At 56.1% G+C, this 21,798-nt stretch overlaps 2 protein-coding genes across 2 annotated transcripts in view; both read right to left on the bottom strand.

Annotated features, from left to right (window-relative positions):
• Window positions 1-3,990: 3,990 nt before the first annotated feature.
• B3GNT7 (UDP-GlcNAc:betaGal beta-1,3-N-acetylglucosaminyltransferase 7) lies at window positions 3,991-9,016 on the bottom strand. Its single transcript, XM_019021650.4, has 2 exons — window positions 8,765-9,016; window positions 3,991-6,852 (listed from the first exon to the last, which is right to left on the bottom strand). The coding sequence occupies exons 1-2, from the start codon at window positions 8,773-8,775 to the stop codon at window positions 5,658-5,660; spliced, it is 1,206 nt and encodes a 401-aa protein (XP_018877195.3). The 5' UTR covers window positions 8,776-9,016; the 3' UTR covers window positions 3,991-5,657.
• A 579-nt stretch (window positions 9,017-9,595) lies between these two features.
• The window catches only part of ARMC9 (armadillo repeat containing 9), a 197,925-nt gene continuing 185,722 nt past the window's right edge, over window positions 9,596-21,798 (bottom strand). The window contains exons 25-26 of the mRNA XM_063695276.1: window positions 11,396-11,582; window positions 9,596-9,797 (exon numbers count right to left, since the gene is read on the bottom strand). Of these exons, the coding sequence (XP_063551346.1) occupies window positions 9,740-9,797; window positions 11,396-11,582 (245 nt within the window). The 3' untranslated portion in view covers window positions 9,596-9,739. The remainder of the gene's footprint in view (window positions 9,798-11,395; window positions 11,583-21,798) is intronic.

The raw sequence follows: 21,798 nt of genomic DNA, 5'->3' as shown, positions 1-21,798 counted from the left end.
GCAAATGACCTGCTTTCTTTCTGATCCCAGGCTGCGCTCCCCCTGTCAGATAGTAAATCCCAAGTAACGTACCTGCGGTCAGCAGATCTGAGCTTTTGTCTTGGACACCTTATACCCACAGTCCTCCAGATGCCGGAGTAGAGCATCCGTTCCCTTGGCGCACCCGACTGCCGTGGGGTGTCCCAGCAAAAGGTCATCAACGTACTGGAGCAACATGCAGCCTAGGTTTCTGGTGGGATACTTCTGGAGGTCTCGAGCCAACGCCTCCCCAAAGATGGTGGGGGAGTTCTTGAACCCTTGAGGAAGCCAGGTCCAAGTGTACTGAGTAATGACACCTGACTCTGGATCTTCCCACTGAAAGGCAAACAGCTTCTGGCTCTCAGGGGCTAATCTGATGCTAAAGAAAGCGTCTTTCAGGTCCAAGCAGGTGAAGCAGCTGCCCTCAGCTGGCAGCAACCCCAACAATGTGTACGGGTTAGGTACTGTTGAATGTAAAGTCACTGTAGCTTGATTAACCAAGCACAAATCCTGTACCGGCCTGTAGTCCTTGGTCCCTGGCTTGGGAACAGGCAGGAGGGGAGTGTTCTGTGGAGACTGACAAGGAACTATCATTCCAAAGGTTCTTAGGCACTTGAGAGGGACCTGAATACCTTCACGAGCTTCTCTGGGGACCGGGTGCTGTTTTTGCCTAACTGGCTGGGCCCCAGGCTTAACTTCTATAAGTATGGGGGCTTGGTTGACTGCCAACCCTGGAGGGTTGTCTTCCGCCCACACTCTTGGCCACCGCTTAGCCAGAGCTGGTCTTATCTCTTGGCCTGACTCAGTTAAGAAAAGTCTCCATTCCTCCTCTCAGGGGACCGTAAGGGTCATAATGACTCCCGTTCCAGGTAACTTTAGCAGCAAAGAGCCATGCTCTGTAAAAGAGATAGTGGCTCTCAGCTTGCAAAGCAAGTCCCTTCCCAACAAGGGCAAGGGACAGTCAGGCATATATAAAAACTGATGAATCACTTTACGTCCTCCTACAGTACAAGTCCAGGGCAAGCAGAAAGCTTGTTTTGCTGAAATTCCCGTGGCTCTGATTATGTCAATCAATCAATAATTGGATAAGGGGGCGACCGGGGCGGTTACTACTGAATGTTCAGCACCAGTATCTACAAGAAAATCAATGTCTTTACCCCTGACTGTCATCCTGGCCATAGGCTCTTTGGGGGCCCTTGAGCCCGGTCCCCCTCAGTCCAATAACTCTTCTGCCAGGTTGAGCAGGGCCCCTTCCTCCTTGTCTGGAGCCTCCTGCTCCAAGTCACCTTGTTTTCCTTTTAGCTGGGGGCATTTGTTCTTCCAATATCCTATTCCTTTACAATAAGCACACTGGTTACACTGCAAGCTCTGACAGCCAGGCTGAGTTTCTTTCCCGGGGCCCCCCTTCCCTTGCCTATTTGAGGGGACCCCTCCGATTGCTGCAGCTAACAGGTCGGCGTTTCGCCGGGCCTGACGTTCATTCTCTCTGCGGTTTTTCTTATGGCTTACTGCATCCCTGTTTACAAACACCTGGTTAGCTATTTCTAATAACTGTGATGTGTTCATCCCTGCAAACCCATCCTGTTTCTGCAGTTTTCTTCCAATGTCTTCTGCGCTTTGACTAACTAAAGCCATGTTAATCATGCGCTGATTTTCAGGGCTAACGGGATCAAAGGGAGTATACATATGATAGCCCTCACACAGTCTCTGGTAGAATTGTGCTGGACTTTCTTCTTTTTCCCCGAATGACCTCAGAGACCTTGTTAACGTTTGTGGCCTTCTGGGCTCCCCTCTTTAATCCGTCCAAGACAGCTTCCCTGTCTCGGTTTAGCCTTTGCATATCCTCTCTTTCATTTGGATCCCACTGGGGGTCGGTTCCTGGTAACTGGGTCCTTACACACTCTTGGGGGTTTTGGTAATCAGCCGGTGCATGTTCCTGTAGCCACTTAGTTGCTGCTTGGAGCACTCTCTGCCTTTCATCTGTGTTAAAGAGGAACATGAGCAACTGGTGGCAATCAGCTCAAGTGGGGTTATGGGTCTGGATAATAGTTTGGAGCAAATCAATTAGAGCTTGTGGTTTTTCAGTATAGGACAGGGTATTGTTCTTCCAATTGAGAAGGTTGGCAGAGGTGAAGGGCTGGTACACAAAAACAGGCCTCTCCACCATGTGACCATCCTCCTCTATCCCAGTATACCGCTGCTCTCTCAGGGGCATTTGTATCCCAGTTTTGGGTCTTAAACGAGCTGCCAAGGGAGGGGTTTCTCCTGAGGCTTCACCTCCTCTCTTGTCTACTCTGGGTGGCCTAGGGATATGTTTGTCTTACGGAGGCACAAGCACTGTGGGCTCAAAAGTAGGGAGCCTCTCTGCCTGGTAAGGGGAGGGCAGCACTGAGATCACTGGTGCCATCTCCTGCAATGGATCTTCTGATGTTGGGTCGAACAGAACTTCAGGAGTTGATTTCCCTCGGTGGGTAGAGCAGGATCCTTCCTTGGCTATCTGTCCCTTTGCTGCTAGCACTGCTGCTGCCTGTCCTCTTAGCCACTGTGGGGGCTCTAGCACCAGCTGTAACCAAGTGTCTGTGTATGGGAACTGGTCTGAGTGTCCTGACTTACCAGTTACCTTGTGCCACACCTTAGAAACAAGGGACCTGTCCAGGCTTCCTTCTGACGGCCAACCCACTTCTAATGTTGGCTGATCGATTTCACACAAAATTCTGTTTCCCTGGTGTCATAGTAACCCCATAGTCTCCGTTAAATCCCTTCTTAAAATTTTTCAACATAGTTCCTAGTGGAGTAGGCTTACTTTGTGTCTGACCCATGTTTCCTTGAGACAAAACACCAAGCTCACACCGCACGCACACCACAGAACAAAGAATGGGTAAAAAGGGCACACACACACTTTTTCAGTTTACACCAAACCAGAATCAAAACCAAACTCAGAGTATCCAGAAATCCAAGCCAGGTCAAAACCAAAACCAAAGTATCAAGCAATTCAAGTCAAGTCAAAAACAAAAACCAAAGTGCCGGTACAGGCACACCGTGGGTGATCAGGCCATGCTTCCACTCAAATGGAGTGGGCAAGTTCCAAAGACCAGTCTTACCAAGTTTCAGATGTCCGGACTCCAAGTGCCCGTTCCTTCAGCCACTGCGCTGATCCTCCACGGGGGCCTGCCACACACTGCTCTGACAAGGCGTTCCACCCGTCAAGAGCATTGCCTACCCGGGAGTGTTCTCAGGATCCGTATCGCTCAAGCTGGCCACAGTCTCCCGCAGGGATGCTCCACAGGGCAGGCCTAAGCCGCCTAAGGGGCCGCCTCAACCGTCCGTCAATTACCTCGCTTCCCGGTCAGGGAACCAAGAAATGTAGCAGGATGAGTCGCAGACAAAACTCCTCAGACACCGGATTAAAGAAAGAAGAGGTTTTTATTCGGCCGGGAGCGTCGGCAGACTCGCGTCTTAAGAGCCGAGCTCCCTGAAAAAGAAACTCCTAGCCCTTTTAAGAGCTTACAACTCTAAGGGGTCCACGTGAAAGGGTCATAATAGATCAAGTAAGCGTGAGGAACGTGACTGGGGGCTACACACATCAGCTAATAGAACAAAAAGTTTTACAGTGCTTTCTCACACAATGTCTGGGATTTACAGATAACACCAGTAGTTTTGGTCAGGGGTTAATATTATTATTATCATTTTAACCACCAGGGCCAGGTGGTGGCGCCAAGGTCATCTAGCTATTTATCTTACTTCTGTTTCTTTCCAACTTTTTGCTTTCTCCCTTTTCTCCTGTCTTATAAACTAGGGAAAAGGGGAGGTTGGGGAGAAGCTGGGAAGGACAACAGGAGAAGTGGTGGTCTCATTCCATAGCAGCAGCGCTGTCCCCTTTTCCTTCCTGGGCATCCGAACCCCCTGGGATTCCCCTGAACTGGGTGCAGGCACGGAGCTGCTGGCTGGCTTGCTCATACTGCTGCCTGAGTGACTCTTCTCCTGGGGGTAGCTCCCTCCCCACCCTGGAGGTCAGCAGCTTGGGCCAAGGTCCCTGGCACAGGGCCATAAGCTATTTCAGTGCTTTCAGGTTGCCTGGAAGGGACGTCAGGGAGCCCACCGGCCTCTGTACGGCCGACCTAATCCCACCCACTGAAACATCAGTCTCGGGGCCAACTCTGGCCTCACCCTTGGCAGGGACAGGAAGGCACTGGCTCACGCTTGAGCCACAGCTCGGCTGTCCACCAGGGCACAGTCAAGGGCTGGGTGCATTGCTAGCTCCCAGGTTTTTCTGTTGCCGTACTCCCATCCCCACTTTAATCCTAGCACTCAGCCCCATCTAAATCCCTTCGAGAAGTCCTTGTGCACCCACCAGCCAAGAACAAGGAACAAGCTGTGTCTTCAGAAACCTCTGGCAACCTTGGCCCCAGACAGGCTCTCTGATGCAGCTGGGAACAGGAAGTTTCACACCAAAAAAAAAAAAAAAAAAAGTCCCATTTTATTGAGAAAATAGTGTCAATCCCTCCATCTTTCCTAGGTGACTCCCGCTGAGGTAGGAGGTGGCAACCTTCTGCACCCACCCCCACAGCTGATCCATCCCTTCACCGGGGCAGATGCTGGTCTGCTAGGCCCTGGAGAAGCAGGGTGCGGTGGGGCAGGGCTCTGGAGGGGGCTGGGCTGTGAGGGGCCTGTGGGTGCTGAGGGCAGGCAGCTGGAATGAGGGGAGGGAAGGGAGGAGGGCCAGGGAGGACACCACCCCCTCCTGAAGCCTGGAGCCTTCTCCCTCCAAATTCTTCATAAATAAAACTTCACAGTAATAGAGGAATGTCCACTTCCAGGGCCAAACCGGCTGCTTTCCAGCCAGGGAGCCAGGCCTGGGGGTGTGGGGGCTGCGGGAGGGACTTGCCTGGGGTGGGGGTCAGCAGCTCTGGGACTTCGGGGGGCCAGGAGCGCTGCTCTTCTGCCCTGTGTCGGGGTGGGGTAGGGCTGCAGCCCCAGGGAGATTCTGAGGGGCGCTGAGGTAGTCAGAGCGGTCGCCCTTCCGGACCTTACAGGACACAGCCAGGGGTGGAGGCCCTGTGGCAGAGGCGGCCCGTCTCCAGGCAGGCCTGGGGCTGCGGAGAGCCTGCTGGGCCCTCTCTCCCAGGAGACCAGGGCGTGGACTGGGGGGTGCCTGTGAGCCTGCACAGGGTTGAGTTTCTCCTGCCAGGGCCGCCCGGCCTCTGGGGAGACTGAGGCATTTCACAGAAGACTCTTCCCTGTGAAGACGAGGGGTGGCCACAGACCCATCAGGCCAGGCCTAGCCCAGGTACCTGAGCACAGCGTTCCTCCAGAGGTCACCAGGACCTCCCACCACATCTGAGGGGGCCAGCAACAGACCCAGGTCAGGAGGGCTGCCAGGGCCTGGCGCCTGGCTCCTCAGAGAGGGCCTCCAGACTGGGCAGCTCCAACCGTTCCTGGGCCTTAGTTTCCTAGAATTATCCACACAGGGAGGTCCCTTTCTGGCTACCTGCACCCCACCACACCCGGTGGCACATAGGCCTCAACCCTCCACCTCCCCTTGGGGACCAAAGGCTAGGCCTGGGCACTGTGGCTCCAGCCCCAGTACCATGGGGGCTCAGGAGCAAGTGCCCTGGCCTGTCCTAGTAGCCCGGCTGGGGTCAGAGCACCTGGAGCTTGCGGGAGCAGGTGAGATTGCTGTGCACCAGCCCCCACATGGCGAGCAGCTCAGGGGGCAGCAGCTTGTGCACCACGAGCATGGCGCGGAAAAAGCACGGCTCCTTGTTCATGCGGCTGTTGCGGTTCCGGGAGATGCCGAAAGTCTTGAAGCCCTCGTGGGCCGTGGGCTGCACGCCCAGCACCTCCAGGCACATGCCCAGAAAGACGTCGTCGATCGGGTAGAGCTCCAGGGTGTCGCAGGCATGGTGCAGGCGCCGGGCCAGGCTGCCGGCCATGAGGAAGCCACCACCGCCTGCATACGGCGGATAGCTGGCCTTGCTGTACAGGGCCCCCGGGATGTAGTATTTGTTGTCTTTCCTGCGAATGGGCCGAGCGTGCTGCAGGACATCGCCCACGAACAGGTTTTCCTGTGGCTGCCGGTCAGCCAGAAATTCTAGCAGGTTGGTGGGGTTGACGAAGACGTCATCGTCGCCTTTGAAAATGAAGGGGACGTGGGGGCAGTAGATGTCCAGCCACTTGAGGAAGTGGATCTCCTTGAGGGTCAGGTTGAAGAAGGTGTCGAGAAAGTCCCACTGCAGGATGTCGCCGTAGAGGCGGTCTTCGTAGGCCAGCAGCTGCTGGTAGTGCGTGCGCTCCTCCTGCTTGGAGGCCGTGCCCAGCAGGAAGAGGGTGCGCACGGCGCCTCGGCCCCCACCCGCGGACTGCCGCTCGCGGCCCCAGGTCTGGCGGATGGCCTCGCGGCGGTCGTGCTGCGTGATGACCGACTTGACAACCACCAGCAGGTAGACATCGCCCCTGCACTTCTCCGGGTGGTTCAGCAGCATGGGGAAGTAGCGGCAGTGGCGGTAGAAGAGAAACTGCCGGAACTGCGGCTCCAGGACCTGGAACCAGGGCTGGTGGGTCAAGTTGATATTGGCTGAGCAGTTAGTGGTGGTCACGTCCCAGGCCTGGGGCCCCTGAGAGGCCATGGGCGTGGGTGCAGCCACATCTTTCGGGTTCTTCCAGAAGTTGTTGGGGTTCACCAGCTGTCCATTTGGCTTCTGGGCCTTCTGTGGCTCCAGGGTGGGTGGCGGAGGCTCCTGCAGAAACTGACCAGGGGTGAGACTGCGTTGGAACACCGTCACGGCCACGAGCAGGGCCAGGGCCAGGCACAGACTCCGGTAGACGGTTTTCTTCCTGTGGGGGAGAGCGGACAGTACAGAGGAGAGAGAAAAGATGAGCCCAGGGCTCTCCTGGTGCCCCCCTTGGGAGGCTGGGTGGTCCCAGACGGGCAAGTGGACCTGGGCACAGGCTCAGTCCCGGAGTCCCTAAGCTGTCAGGGTAGGGTCCCGCTTCCTCTCCCACCCTGCCCTTTCTTTCTCCCACCCTGCCCTCTCCTCAAGGAGCACTGTGGAATCAGGCCCTGACGCTTACAAGCTGAATGAGTGGTTTACAACCACTCTGAGCCACGATTTCTTCTTCCCCCAAATGGGGCTAAAACACAGGATTGGAGTGCTATATAAAGTACCAGGCAGCGGGTGCACAGTTAGGGGAATGCTGTCACCTTAACAGGAGGGCCTCAGGTGGAAACCTCTGCCCTGTTCCCCACGCCTGGAACCCCAATGCCTTTCATTTCCCTGTGGTGTACCTACCCACAGCAGTAGGTATCGGTATCATTAGGTGACTCGGAGCCAGAGTCATTGAGAGGGCACCCTTTGACCCTCTGTGCTGCCCGGGAGCTCCATCACATGTGGGGCACATTGGAGAGTGGCTCGAGCTTGGGACCTGAGGAAGACTGGCCCTCCTCCCCCTTCTCCAGTCTGTCTCACCCAACAAAGAGCAGCCCTCATGGTTGATGGAGGCCCAAGGATGCAGTGAGCACCTCTGGCATGGCACTGCCCCTCACCCCTACCTTAACATCCCCAGCTCATAACACCCCATTAGAAGACATGAGGCTACAGCTCTACTCCCTGGGAGGGGGCACATTTGCAGCTCCAGCCCTTGAGGGACCCTTCTTGCCCAGAGACCCCCCTACCCCAACCCTGGTCCACACCCATCTCAGAAGCAGAAATTAGAGCTCTCTGCCAGAAGTGCTGGTCGTCCCAAGCCCTGGGGCCTGAGCCCCTGTCCTGAAGGACCTCCTCTCTTCATCTCACCCTCCGGGGGCTGCCAGGACACCTGCCCCACCCTCCCCAGTGGAGACCTGGGGGCTGAGAGCTCTGGGGACAGCAGAGTGGCCTTCCAGGGCCAGCCTAGCAGAGAGATGGCGCTGACCTCTAAGGGGGAGGAGCAGGGTGCCAGGAGAGACAGGCAGCCCGTGGAGACGCCTGGGTTGCCCTGAGGGCTGGTCCGGTTGCAGGTCCAGGCCCCAGGGTGAATGCAGGCTGAGCCCCATAGAGCGACATTTTCCCCATAGGGTGCCCAGGTTGCTGGGGCATGTGGTTGGAGGAAGACAGGGGCACCTTAGGTGCAGGCTGGGGGGTGTGACCCAAGGTCCAGCTCTCCGGGGAGGAAACGGAGGGCTCCGGATCCGGCCCTGCCAGCCCTAGGGGTTCCAGGGAAGCCGCCCACCGAGGCCGGGACGGGGGAGGTCGGGGGGTGCATCAGGAAGGCGGCGAGGCCCTGGGCTGCGGGCGCTCCACCTGCCGGGTCCGCTCCATTCGTAGGGAAAGCCCGGGAGGGGCGGAGAGGGGCCGGGCGGGCGGCGGTCCGAGGTCCCGCGGAAGGAAGCCCCGAGAGGAGGAGAGTGGCCCGGACGCAGGGGGCCCTCAGGGGTCTGGAAGGGCGAGGGGACCCAGCTGCCGGCAAGACCTGGGGTCCCAGCCGCCGGGGTCCTGGAGCGGTGTCCAGGGCCGCGGGGCCGGAGAGCTGAGCGCGGCGCCCCGAGACCCCTCGACGCCCCCCACGGGTCCGGGGCCGCGTACCGCGAACATCTCCCGCCGCCGCCGCCGCGCCCGCCCATCCGCCCCCGGGAAACTGAGGCCGGCGCGGCGCGCGCGGGGGCATCTCCCATCCCGGGAGTCCCGGCGCCCGTCTGTGGCCACGGAGGAGGGGGAGCCCCGGGCCCACGCCCCCGCCCCGGCCCCCGACGGCCCCCCGCCCCACTCACCACAGCGACATGGCGGCCCGGGCCGGAGCGGCGGAGGTGCGAGCGGCTCGCAGCTCTGGGCGCCACGGCTCGGGCCGGCGGGACGGCGGGCGGGTGGGGACGGAGGCCGGGCCGCGCCCCCGCCGCGACTTTCCTCTTCCCGGCCGCGGGAGGAGGGGCCGGCAGGGGCGGTGGCCCAGGTGCCTTAACCCCTTCGGCGCCCCGGGCCCGCCCCGCCGCCGCCTGGCGGGGACCACCCCATTTCTCCGAGACGGCCCCTAGGCTCCCCAAGCGCGCCTAGTAGACAGTGCATGGCCGAGGCGGGGCTTCGGAGCCCACGGGGGTCACCTCCAATCCCGGGGACGCCTGTCCCTGGCGGAGCCTCCCGGGGCGGGGGGAGGGCAGTCGCCGGTCCCTCCTGTACTTGTGCGAAACCTGAACACCCGGTCCCCTCCAAGACCCTGGGGCACCCCAAGGCCCAGCCATTTCCCTCTGGCCCCATTCGGACTTGTCTTTGGGGCCAGAGGCAGACAGGGTGTCCTTTTCTCCCTCTGCTACCTTCTGCCCCTGCACCTTTCCCCTGCCCAGACAGACCCCTTGCCCAGCTGTTGGGCTACCTAGGGCCAGGAGCAAAGCCAGCCACTAGGGAAAGAGGCCGTATGAGACTGGGCTCCATGTCAGGACTCGCCCAGGCTGTGGCTCTGGAAGCCTTTTTTGTGCCCCCACCATGTCCCTCTCTTCACCTCTGGGGTTCCTCCCACCTCTGAGGGTTCCCCACCACCAAGGGAAGGCCTGTTGGCCCAGCCCTATCTCCTTTCTTTTTTCACTTATCACTCAAAACCCTTTTTGTCCTCAAGCCTTTATTAGTCTGCTTGTGCACATCAGGCCTAGCTGCTCTGGGGAGTGGGCTGACAGAGAACACGGAGAGGGCTTGGTCCAGCCAGGTGACTTCCGGAATCCTCCAGCAGGGAGAGCCATCGCTGGTCCTGTTGTTGCTCAGGTTGTTCTGGTCTTGTTCCGGGTTGAGGTTTCGGTGCTTAGCATCCAGCAGGACCTCCAAAATGCCCATAGAATTGAAACGGAAGCACGTTGTGGTCCAGTCATAACAGCTAACGTCCACTGAGCAGCTACAATATGCCAAACCTGGTTCTGGGCCCATGCATGACTGGTTCACTTAATCCTAGAGGCATACACTATTATTCCCACCTTACAGGGGAGGAAACGGGGGTGCAGAGGGGAACTCCCAGCCAGCTCAGAGAACAGCGAGCCCAGAGTTAGTAAGCACATCCAGGAGGCCTGCATGGCCTAAAGGCTAGCTCTGAACCCTTCCTGCCTGGTCTGAAGGCTGGCTCTGAGCCCTTCCTCAACCTTTTTTCCTTTCCCAGGGACAGCAGTGACAAGGAGCTACTTTCCTGCCCAGCACACAGGGAGGCTAGGAGTCCTCAGCTGGATCCTAAGCCCTCGAGGCCAGGGTGAGGAGCCCCTTCTGCCCTATCCTTAAGGTTCAAGGGCCCCTTGGAGGGGGAGGCGAAACTTAAGGTACCATAGAATGTTCTGGAATGTTGTAAGTGCCAATTAGGGAATGTGAAGGGCCTTTCAGGCAGAATTTCAGAGGAGTATCTTGGGGCTGATGTCCTTTGTAATGGCCCTCCAAAAGTTCCAGAGCAGGGGAGGGGCTGACCTGCAGCCCAAAGCCCCTGTTGGCCTGGCTGCCTGCCACTGAGGGCCACCCGCAGATTCTGCAGCTCCACGGCTCCCTTCATCCCAGTGTAGCCTTGGCCACCCATTCCCGCAGGGCACCAAGCATTTTGCTCCACTGCCCAGCCTTCCGGGTTCCCCACTTCACCCTGCAAGTGTGGCCCTGGCTTCCCTGGCTCCACACAGGTGCCCTGCTGAGAGCTGCCTCCCTGGCTTCAGCACTGACCTCTCACCCGGTGCTGTGGGGTCTCCTCCTCCTGCTGAGGGGTGGACACAGCCGTCCCTGGGAAGGGGTTTTGAGCCCATGTTTGGGGATGGCAGGCATGGGGGTTGGGTCAGAGTCTTGCACTTCCTGGTTGCCACTGGGGGCAGGTGGCTTTTCCCCTTGAGACCTCAATTTCCTGCCAGCTCAGGGCCTTGTGAGATGACGCCAATGAAGCACAGACATAGGCATCCCCTATGTAAAGAACTTGGTGGCAGGCCGGCTACTGTTAGTGTTATCATTGATGTCCAGCTACTCTACAAAGCCCCAGAAGCACAAGGGCCAGAGGAGGTGGGAGCAGAGGGAGCTGCCCAAGGTCAGCGGAGTGTTTGCCAGTGGAATCTGGTCAGTTGAGACAGGTGGTTTGTCATCATGGAATCATTTGATCTGTGCCTAGTTTGAATTCAGAGAGGGGAAATGAGTGACAATTAAATGCGAGTCCCTGATGGTGGGGTGGGGGTGGGGGTGGGGAATGTGGAGCTGGGCCAGGCTCGGGTCAGCCTCCCCTGTTACTCCAATGTGCTCCCCTGTGGGGCAGCTGGGCCAGTCACTATGGCAAGCACAGTGGTCCCCCCACCGCCAATCTGGCCAGTTCCACCTGCCCCAGCCAGAGGGCAGAGCCCCAGCAGATTCCTGTGGATTTAAGCGAGGCCCTGAGGAAGGCAGGCCTGTCTGCGATGGGATCTGCCTACCTGCTGTCCCCAACCCTGGCTGAAGGCAGAGCCCAGAGGTAGAGGGAAGTTCCAGAGTGGCGGATCCCAGGAGAAGAGGGTGGGTGACGGATGAGCTGGCTGCATAGGCTGCAGGAGTCCCAAGCCAAGGTGGAGGTGGGTTCTGTGTCCTTGTCACAAGGCCACTCTGTGCACCTCAGGTTGCTCCCTTGGAGGGGGAAGCTTGTGAGCCAGGACGTTGGAGGACCCCAAGAAATGCCCCCTTCCCCAGTACATCTTTTGGCTCCTCAGCCCATCCCCACCTCCACCTCCACTTTCTTTTATATCCCACCCCTTCAACCTTCCAGAATAGGTTGGAATCCAACCCTGCTGGTAACCTCAGCACAGGCCTTTGCCCAGAGGCGAGGGCTGCAGAGACCCAAGGATGGGAGTATCTGACTGGCCAGAAAACACACTGGGTCAGTGGCTTGACTGGACAAGGTGGGGGCCAACTTGGGTCAGAGGGACCCCCAAAGCAGAAGGTGAGGAGTCTTGCGTGCCTGGCAGAGAGGTGGCCATCGTGGGGCGAGAGCGCAGAGCCCAGCAGGGGCCACGGGCAGGCAGCTATGCTGGCTGTAATCGCCTCAGTGCTGCTGTGATTTTGTGAGCGTATGAGTTAATCTTAGTTGGTGTTTTTGAAAGACCCTGAGCAGCAGTCTACACTCCAGGGGCAGCCACAGCCAGCACTTCAAATGTGGTTGTCTACTGTCACAGCAGAGGGTCTGTACATTAACACGGGAGGGTCGGAAATCATTGTTCTGTAGTAAAAAGAGTGTTGCTGAAGATGTGTGCCTGGGAAGAGGCACCGCAAGTCCCCTCTGCCTGTGCCTGGGCAAGCCCAGCCACCAGCAGGGCAGTGCCCCGGGTCTAGAACTTTCTCTGAGTGGTTCTGGGCCCCCACAGGTGGTGCTCTGACTGGAGGTTAGCTAGTCATTGGTGAGCATGTCCTTGAATTCACCCTGACAAAAGCTGTTGTGACAGGACAGAGTGGGACTTCCCTGAGCTTGTGGGCAGGGCAGGGTGTCTGTTTCTGTGCTTCGTGCTAACAGATGTTTCCAGTAGGGTAGCTGTTGGGTCTGAGAGTTGATTTCATTATAACATGCCACCCGATGGGGAAGGGTGGGGTGAGACCTACGCTTTCTCAACTACCTCTCGTCCTTGAAGGCCACCAATATCCTCTGCAGAGAACCTGACCCATCCTGCAGGGCAGTACAGGAGGGACCTCAAGGCTGCTGAGTCAAGGGGGTCACTACCCAGACAAGCACTGGGGGAGTGCCTCCAGGTAAACTGTTGTCTCCCAGAAATGGCTCCCGTGTGAAGCCAAGGCAGTGTGTGGATCTAGGGCAGGAAGGGAAGTAGGGATGGAAAATGAAAAGGGAGAACACATTTCCCTGGGGGACAGGTCTTCCTTTGAAGGGGTGGGAGGAGGAGAAGGCCAGGATAGAGCAAGCAGAGAGGTAGGAGGAGATGACCGTGTCTTCAAGGCGTGGGTGGTCTGGAGTCTGGGAACTCCCCTTGCCCAAGGGAAGACTGGGCCAGAAAGAAGCCCAGATCACAAGGCGTTGAACTGAAACAGGAAAAAGTTTAAAGAGGCTGCATGTGGCCGGGCATGGTGGCTCAGGCCTGTAATCCCAGCACTTTGGGAGGCTGAGGCGGGCAGATCACTTGAGGTCAGGAGTTCAAGACCAGCCTGATCAACATGGTGAAACTCCGTTTCTACTAAAATATAAAAATTAGCTGGGCATGGTGGCGGGTGCCTGGAATCCCAACTACTTGGGAGGCTGAGGCAGGAGAATCACTTGAACCCAGGAGGCGGAGCTTGCAGTGAGCCGAGATTGTGCCACTGCACTCCAGCCTGGGTGACAGAGTGAGACTCCATCTTAAAAAAAAAAAAAAAAAAAAGGCTGCAAGCAGGGCTCTCATAGAAGCAGCATGCCAGGCAGCATCCTGCTGCAGGGAACCCTGATGTGCCCTTCCATGGCCCAGTCCTGCCCAATAAAGCCAAGCCCAACAACCAGGAAGACACCTTGCCCTCCCAGAGGAGGTGCTTCTTACCAATTCCAGAGCCTGCAAGCAAGGATGCTGCCTAGGAGACTGTAATTCCCCAGAGATTCCCAGTGATTCTCAAAGTGTAGGCAGGTTTGGGAACCACCGGTTTTGAGCCCTCCAATCCCTGCTCTCTTTGTGGGCCTTGAGCCAGGGCCAGAGGAGGGCCACTGCGTCACTGAACCTGGGCAGGAGGAGGACAGAATGGGGAAGCGGCAATGGAAGCAATTGGGGCCAGAAAGGAACGAGTTAAGGAAGTTAAAATTTCCCACTGAAATAGGTGGCAGTTGAGGAAGCAAAAGTGGGTTTAGAGCTTGAGGAATGGAAGAGGGTGTCCACAGCCTCTGTGCAGGATCTGAGAAGGCCAGGGAGGAACGATGAGGCATGTCGAGGGCCAGGCAAAGGTGCTCCCTGGAAACCCAGCTGTGTGGTTCCAGGCAGGGATCGCTCAGGGCTCCTCTGGTTGTGACAGACAGCAGCCCGACCCAAGGTGGCTCCAGCCAGAGGGATTTGTTGGCTCATATAACAGGATCCCCTCTCCCTCCACAGCCTCTCTCTCTGGACAGTTGCCCAGCCCCTAGCTCTTCCCTAAGGTCTGCGGGCTTCTTCATGAAGAGCAGGAGAAACACAGGCTCGCAAATGGGCTGAGGCATTTGTCACCTCATCTCAGGGACCTCAGAGAAAAGAGAGGTTTTTCCCTGTCTTGGCCTCCATATACAGATGTCCAGGGAAGGACTCTCACTAGTCTCACTTCAGTCATGTCCCCAACCTAGGCCAATGATCACGTTGCGGGGGGGGCGGGGGTACCACAGTTGGTCAGGCCTGGGTTATGCATTCCCTTCTGTGGTTGGGACAAGTCCTGAGATTTGCAGCCCCATGAGAACAGCCTGGAGTGGGCAGATCCGTCAAAGGAAGCTGCTGTTATCAAGAAAACCTGGTTCCAGAGGCTCACTCAGCAGCCGCAGAGATGCCTGGGCCTGGTCTCCCACTCATGCCAAGCCCCTGGGACTCTCAGGTCATCCAAAACAGAACCCTAGATGAGAGTCCCAGAAGGTTGGAGAATCAGGTGGGAGGTGCTGGGAAATGCCTCCACATGTGCTCCTGATCAGCCCTTCTTTCTGGGGTGGGGAGGAGCCACAGGCTGGCCAGTGGAGGGAGGACGCAGCTCCTTCTGGGGCTGGGCAGCTCTCTGGACCCTTTCCTGTGCCCAGGCACCCATTGGCTGCTCCGGGCTTTTTGGGTTTGGGACCCAGGAAAGTCAGGGTGGAGCTGGGCAGCCAGAGAAAGAAGCTGGAGTTCAAAGATGCCGAGGAACTGGAAGCCCAGCAAAGAGGGCTCAGAAGGCAAAGAAGAAGTGAAGCAGCGCGCCCCAGACACAGGGCGGCGGGGCTGCACCTAGGCTGCTGTCGGCAGGGGCGCTGGTGGGCACACATAGACACACACTCTCACAAACACACACACGGAAACACGCAGGCATACGTGTGAACCGAGACGCATGAACACACACACTCAGGGACATGCATACACATACAGACACACATGCATATTTGGAGAGACACAAACCATGCCTATACACATAGAGGTCAGATACACAGACATGCACGTAACCCTCACACACCTGAGATGCATGCACACTTGGTAAAACACACACACCCACACCCATCCACACACAGCCAGAGACGTACACACACACCATGTCCATGGCCTTTCCCAGGTGGAAGGGGCCTCCCCAAGCCAGCTCATCTGCTACCAGTGAAACTCTGCCTGGTAGGCCCTTGGGAAGGGGCTGAGGACCAGGCAGGGCCCTGTTACATCCGTGAGCAGCCCTTGTGATCCTTGCCCAAGTTCTCAAGTCTGTGCCTCCCATGACCTTCAGGGCCCTCTGGGCACTGTCCACAAACCCTTAACACCACCCGCATCTGCCCCCAACCTCAATCCAGCAACCCTGGTCTCCGTTCACTCAGATCCCAGCCTTCCTTCTGCTCAAATGTGCTCTCTCCACCCACCTTTTAGAATCCAGTGAGTTCCTGCTCATCTTTCAAAACCCACCTCAAATGCCCCCTCCCTTGGAGCAGGCGCTCCCTCCTTGGCTGGCGTTCCCCTGCACGAGCCTCCTCTGTCTGTCCCTCCTCCACCTGTCCCACCACACGGGGCACCACTAAGAGCAGGGACCGGCCTTTCCGTTTTCCTGGTGGGCAGCACACAGGAGGGCGGGGCTGATGCCCACTGGCTGAGCAACTGCGGGACCACATTGCCAGCATGGCAGCCTGGAGACCTGGGCAGGGAGGAGGGGCAGCTATATTCAGAGGGCAATGGGGTGTGCCCACCCCAGGGAGCTTGGGGCGGCCCGGCCAGATGTGCAGAGCCTCAGCCCCACCCCCAGCACACACTGCCACATATTCACCCGCGGTGGGCATTGTGCCCCTCGCCCTGGACAGCTGGGCCCAGGCAGCACCCTCCCCCAGGCCACCATGACTCACATCCCGCCCGCCGGGCGGCCAGCCTGGGTACACACAGCCTCCTTTCAGCCCCTCGGCCCCAAACACTAGCTTAGTCTTCCCTCTCGGGCGCCTCCCCTCCCGAGCTGGCAGCTCAGCCCCACGCTGAGGCCACACGGAGGCCTGCTTCCTCTCCGGAGCACAGGGCTCCCTGTCTCTCGTCACCCGGCCGCCGTCCAAGCTGGCCCTGAATGGCTGCCTTTTCATGGAGCTGAGCCTGGCCAGGTGCAGGCTGGGCAGCCCTGCTCCCACTAGGCCCGCCAGATCTCTCTGCCCGTGGCTCTGCTGCCCTGGGAGAGAGGTGGGCTGGAGAGCTGGAGGGCTCCAGAAGTCCTTCCCAGGCTCTGGCCGAAGGCCTCCTCACACACACCCTCCTCTCTGCTTCCCCAGCAGCCCTACAGCCTGGCCAGGCACAGATTCTTATTAGTCCCATTTTACAGAGAAGGAAACTGAGGCAGGTGGGTGGTGGGGCTGGGACTTGGTGCCATTAGAGTAGCGTTAATAATGCAACCCGGCCAGGCATGGTGGCTCACGCCTGTAATCCCAGCACTTTGGGAGACGGAGGCAGGAGGATCACTTGAGCTCAGGAGCTCAAGACCAGCCTGGGCACCACAGTGAGACTCCCGTCTCTACAAAAATTTAAAAATTAGCAGGGTGTGGTGGTGCGTGCCTGTGGTTTTGGAGGCTGAGGCTGAGGTGAGCCTGGGAAATTGAGGCTGCAGTGAGCCATGACTGCACCACTGCTTTCCAGCATAAATGATAATAAATAATATTATTATTATATATTTTCTCAAAAACAACAATAATAATAGTGTGACCTCACAGGGTTGCAGTGAAGCACTAAAGGCAGCAGCCTCCCTGAGCCCCTAGCAGGGTCCACAGGTGGCCCCCTATGATGCTAATCACAACATCATTTCTGGGTTTGTAGCTAGCGCCTGTCTCCATCTTTTAGTAGAGACCTCACTCCTCTAGTCTCAGGGGTGGCCTCTTGGCCAGGTTGGACCAGTCATGGTACCTTATACCCCTTGCACCCCAACAATGTGCTTGGTCCGAGGGATGGGCCTGTGACCTGAGCTGGGTCAATCAAGGCCCTTCCCTGGGGATTTTCAAAGGGCACTGGTCTCTGATCATCAGGGTTTTTAGGGTGTGACTCTGAATATATTGGGGAAATATTGTGCTGTGCACCCCAGGCCCCTTCACTGCAGGGAAAAGACTGAAACAACACGCAAAGCAAAACAGAGAAACCAGAGTCTGAACAGGGCTGGAATCCTGGTTTCGAGGCCCTGCAGTGGGCAAATGAATGTTCTTTCCCCAAAGATATCCATACCCTTGTCCCTGGAACCTGGGACTATGTTAGGTCACAGGGAAAAAAGTGCCTTTGCAGATGTAATTAAGGTCATGGACCTTAAAACAGAAAAATTATCTTGGATTATCTGGGGTGGTCCAATCTAATCACACAAGTCCTTAAAAGCAAGGAACTGTTGCTGGCTGCAAGCAGAGGTGATGCAGCAGAAGAGAAAGTTAGAGATTCTGCGCATGAGATGGCTTTGGCCTCCTTTACTGGACCCATATTTGGTCCAGAGACTCCAGAGGAGTCCTTGAGGAGCCAAGGGCAGCCCTGGCTGACACCAGCCAGGAAACAGGAACCTCAGTCCCACACCCTTGAGGAACTGGATTCTGCCCATGCTCTGATGAGCCTAGACCCAAGAGCTTCCTGAGCCTCCCAGTAAAGCCCCGGTGGCTGACAGACACCTTGATTCCAACCTTATAAAATCCTGAGCTGAGAACTAACTGAGCCGGCCTGGACTTCTGACCTGCAGAAACTGTGAGATGGTCAATGTGAGCTGTTTTAAGCCACTATGTTTGTGTGGCAATTTAGGTGCTACCCTGCCTCCCCTGGTTTGGTTACAGGAGCCAATAATTTTTCATTTGCGGTTTTGGTCACTCATGACTAAAGATTCCAGACTGATGCTGTTATTGTGATCTGTCTCCCACAAACGGCTTGCCCTAGCAGATGGGGAGGAGACAGGGGCACCAGAACATGGGGAAACTTTTGGTGGGGGCAGCAAAGGCTGTGAGAATGACAAGTCTTCTTGAGCATCAGAGCTTGCTTTCTTTTTTTTCTTTTTGAGACATGGTCTCACTCTGTTGCCCAGGCTGGAGTGCAGTGGCACAATCTTGGCTCACTGCAGCCTTGACCTCCTGGGCTCAAGCGATCCTCCCACCTCAGCCCCCCAAGTAGCTGGTACTACAGGCATGCGCCACCACACCCGGCTACAGAGCTTTCAAAGGTTCTTCTAGAAGACCCAGATCTACCCCTTCCTCACCTAAATAGATGGACCCCTTCCTCCACCCCAGCAGGTCTGGGGTCACTGGGGAGAGAGAGCACACTTGGGAGCCCGAGAGAAGTGACTTGTCTGAGAATGTTCTATGGTGGTTTGGTCAAAGCCTGCAAAGGTTGGCAGGGTCAAAAGACAGAAAATCATGATTCCGAGGAAGATTGGGAGCAATAGGAAAGAAAAGGTTGGTGCCTTTACTACATGCAGAGGTCCCCTACATGGATAGACAAGAAGACCCCAGGAGAGAAATAGGGCAAAGAGTTCACAAAAGAGATGTAAAGCCAGCTCACAAACAAGCAAGCAAGAAATAAAAAGAAGGTAGAAATAAAGAAGGAAGGAAGGACAGGAGGAGAGGAGGGAGAGGAAGGAAAGGAGAGAGATGCCATTTGCCACCAATGGCAGGAGAACACAGCATCCAAGCTCCCAAGTTGCACCTCCCTGCCCCAAGCCTCCCTTCGCAGCTGCAGCCTGCCCTGCTCACCTCCTGGGACATCTCAAGGTACTACCAGTGTTTCTTCAGCCCTCTGGAGTCATGTCTCCTAGCACCTCTAGTCTTCCTTCATCTATAGCCAAAGTCCCCTGGCCAGCCTGCCTCAACCTTTGCTCTGCCGGACACAAGCATCGATTGAGCAACAGGGGCATACATGCCTAGGGCCAGGCACTGAAATGGAAACAAACATTTCTTAGATACAACACCAAAAACGTGACTCCTAAAATAAAAAAATTGATAAATTGGACTTCATCAAAATTAAGAACTTCTGCTCTTTGAAAGACATTTGGAAAAGCATGAAAAGACAAACCACAGACTGGGAGAAACTGTTTGCAAAGTACATGTCTGATAAAGGGCTTGTATCAAGAATATGTAAAGGACTCTCAAATGTGATAAATAAGAAATAAACAACCCAATCGAAACATTAGCAAAAGATTTGAACAGACACCTCACCAAAGAAGACATTTGGATGACAAATACTCCCATGAAAAGTTGCTCAACATCATTAGTCGTTAGGGAGACATGAATTAAAACCATAGCGAGAAAGCACTACACACCCATTAGAATGTTTGAATTAGAAAGACTGACCATACCAAGTGTTGGTGAGGATGTGGAGCAACTGGAAGGAACTCTCATACACTTCTGGTGGGAATATAAATTGGTATAACTTTGGAAAACTGTTAAGATGGTTTCTTTCTTTCTCTTTTCTTTTCTTTTTTGTAGAGACAGGGTGTCAGTATGTTGCCCAGGCTGGTCTCAAACTTCTGGCCTCAAATGATCCTCCCATCTTGGCCTCTCAAAGTGTTGGAATTACAGGCATGAGCAACTGCACCCTGCCAGGATGGCTTCTTAATAAGTTAAACGTATACTTTTATACATTTCGAAGAGAAACAGAATATGTGTCCATACCGAGATGTGTACATGAACGTTCACAGCAGCTTTATTTGTAGTAGGCACATATACCAATTGTGACATATCTGTACAATGGAATACTACTACTAATAAAAAGGTCTAGGCCAGGTGCGATGGTTCACACCTGTAATTCCAGCACTTTGGGAGGCCAAGACGGGTGGGTCACAAGGTCAGGAGATCGAGACTATCCTGGCTAACGTGGTGAAACCCCGTCTCTACTAAAAATACAAAAAAATTAGCTGGGCGTGGTAGTGGGCACCTGTAGTCCCAGCTACTCGGGAGGCTGAGGCAGTCAGAATGGCTTGAACCCAGAAGGCGGAGCTTGTAGTGAGCTGAGATCATGGCATTGCACTCCAGCCTGGGCGACAGAGTGAGACTCCATCTCAAAAAATAAATAAATAAAAATAAAAATAAAAAAATAAATAAAAAGGACTAAATTATTGGTACACACCACAACAGGGATGAATCTCAAAATAATTATTCTGAATGAAAGAAGCCAGTCAAAAAAAGAATATATCTTGTGTGATGAGGTGTCTTCACTGTGGGTGAGGGCAGAGGGGCAGGGGCAGGGCCAGGGCAGCGTGCTGCAGGGTCTTGGGTGTGGAGACAGGGCTGCCAGGCCAGAGCCCCCTGGGTGGGGTATGAACCTCAGCCAAGGCATTGCAGCGCCTGCCTGTCCCCACCCACCTATCTTGCCTTACCTTGTATGTATAAAATTCTAGAAAGTGCAAACTAATCTATCATGACAAGAAATGTCAATTGCCTAAACATGGGGTGAGGTGGGAGGAATTACAAGGGGCCCAGAGGAAACTGTTGGGAGTGACGTTGACTGTGTCGATCTTGATTATGGCAATGATTTTATGGTTGTTTACATACGTCAAAATTCACCACATTGTATACTTTAAACACATAGAGTTGATTGTTGTCAATTATACCTCAATAAAGCTGTTAAAAAGACGTCTTTGACACATGTGCTGCCCTGGGGAGTTTGTGGTTTTTGCAGAAGGCAGAAGCGAGGCCCAGTGGTAGCCACAGCCCGGAGTGACCCCAGCATGTGGTGAGCTCAGGAAGGGACCCTTGCATTGCGACCAGAAGCTAAGCAACATCGACAGCACCTGGGCTCCTTAGAGTGCAAGCTCCCAGGCCCGCGAGGCCCTGCCCAGTGACCCATATGCACATTTAAGTTTGAGCTTGTGCCTGGCCCCGACAGGACACTGTGGGAACAGTCCCAGGCCCTTCCTGCCCTCTCAAAGCAAGGGCCTCACAGTGCGTTCAGTGACAGGGAGGGGAAAGGTCTGAGAGCTGGAGGTGGAGAGGGGCAGGAAGCTGAGGAGTTGAGGTCCCACAAGAGCCTAAAGGTGGCATGCGGTGGCATTGGGAGGAGCAGGCAGGGACCAAGGCATGCAGGGGCTGTAGGCCAGGGGGACGGAGGCAGAAGCCAGGGCTAGGAAAACCCAACTCCGCATCCCATGGGGTCAAGACCTCCCAGAGGGTCCCTCACACACCTCAGCTTAGCACCTACCTTCAGGGCCCTCCCTGGCCCTAGTCCAATCCCCGTCTTGGCTCCCACACCCCCGACTCCCAGCCCGCTGCCTGGCCCTGGTCTTCCTTCCCTCCCCTCCATGCTGAGTTAGGGGAGAGTCTTGGCTTTGCTGCCACTGCGGCTGGAGCCCTTGGCCCCGGCATAGGACAGGGACTCAGAAATGAGGATCCTCTGCCCAGGAAAGTGATAATGCCATTTTGGCCCAATCGCAGACTAAAATTCAGAACAGCAGTTTGGTCTTGCCCCTGAAATCATACTGGTTTAAGCCAGCTTTAGGCCCACGGCGCCATCTTGCTTCTGGGAATTTATGGAGCGAGAGGCACCAGGACAAGAGGAGGAGCAGAGGCTGGGCCCCTCCTCTCATCCCTGCTTAGACCCTCTCGTCGCCGGGTGGAACCCCTGTGCCCTCTTCTTCTTGGGCTGTCATCCCGCAGGACTCAGGGCTGGAAGGTTAACAGGAGCCCTGGGTATACGAGCGGGTGGGTGGCAGGAAGAGGGTCACTGATGGGCTGAGATGAGGGTGGGAGAGATTCAGGGCATTTTCAGAGCCAGAGGAC

This window comes from Gorilla gorilla, chromosome 11 (genome assembly GCF_029281585.2).
Source record: "Gorilla gorilla gorilla isolate KB3781 chromosome 11, NHGRI_mGorGor1-v2.1_pri, whole genome shotgun sequence".
Classification (NCBI taxonomy): Eukaryota; Metazoa; Chordata; class Mammalia; order Primates; family Hominidae; genus Gorilla; species Gorilla gorilla.
This window is presented reverse-complemented; position numbering and strand designations above follow the sequence as displayed.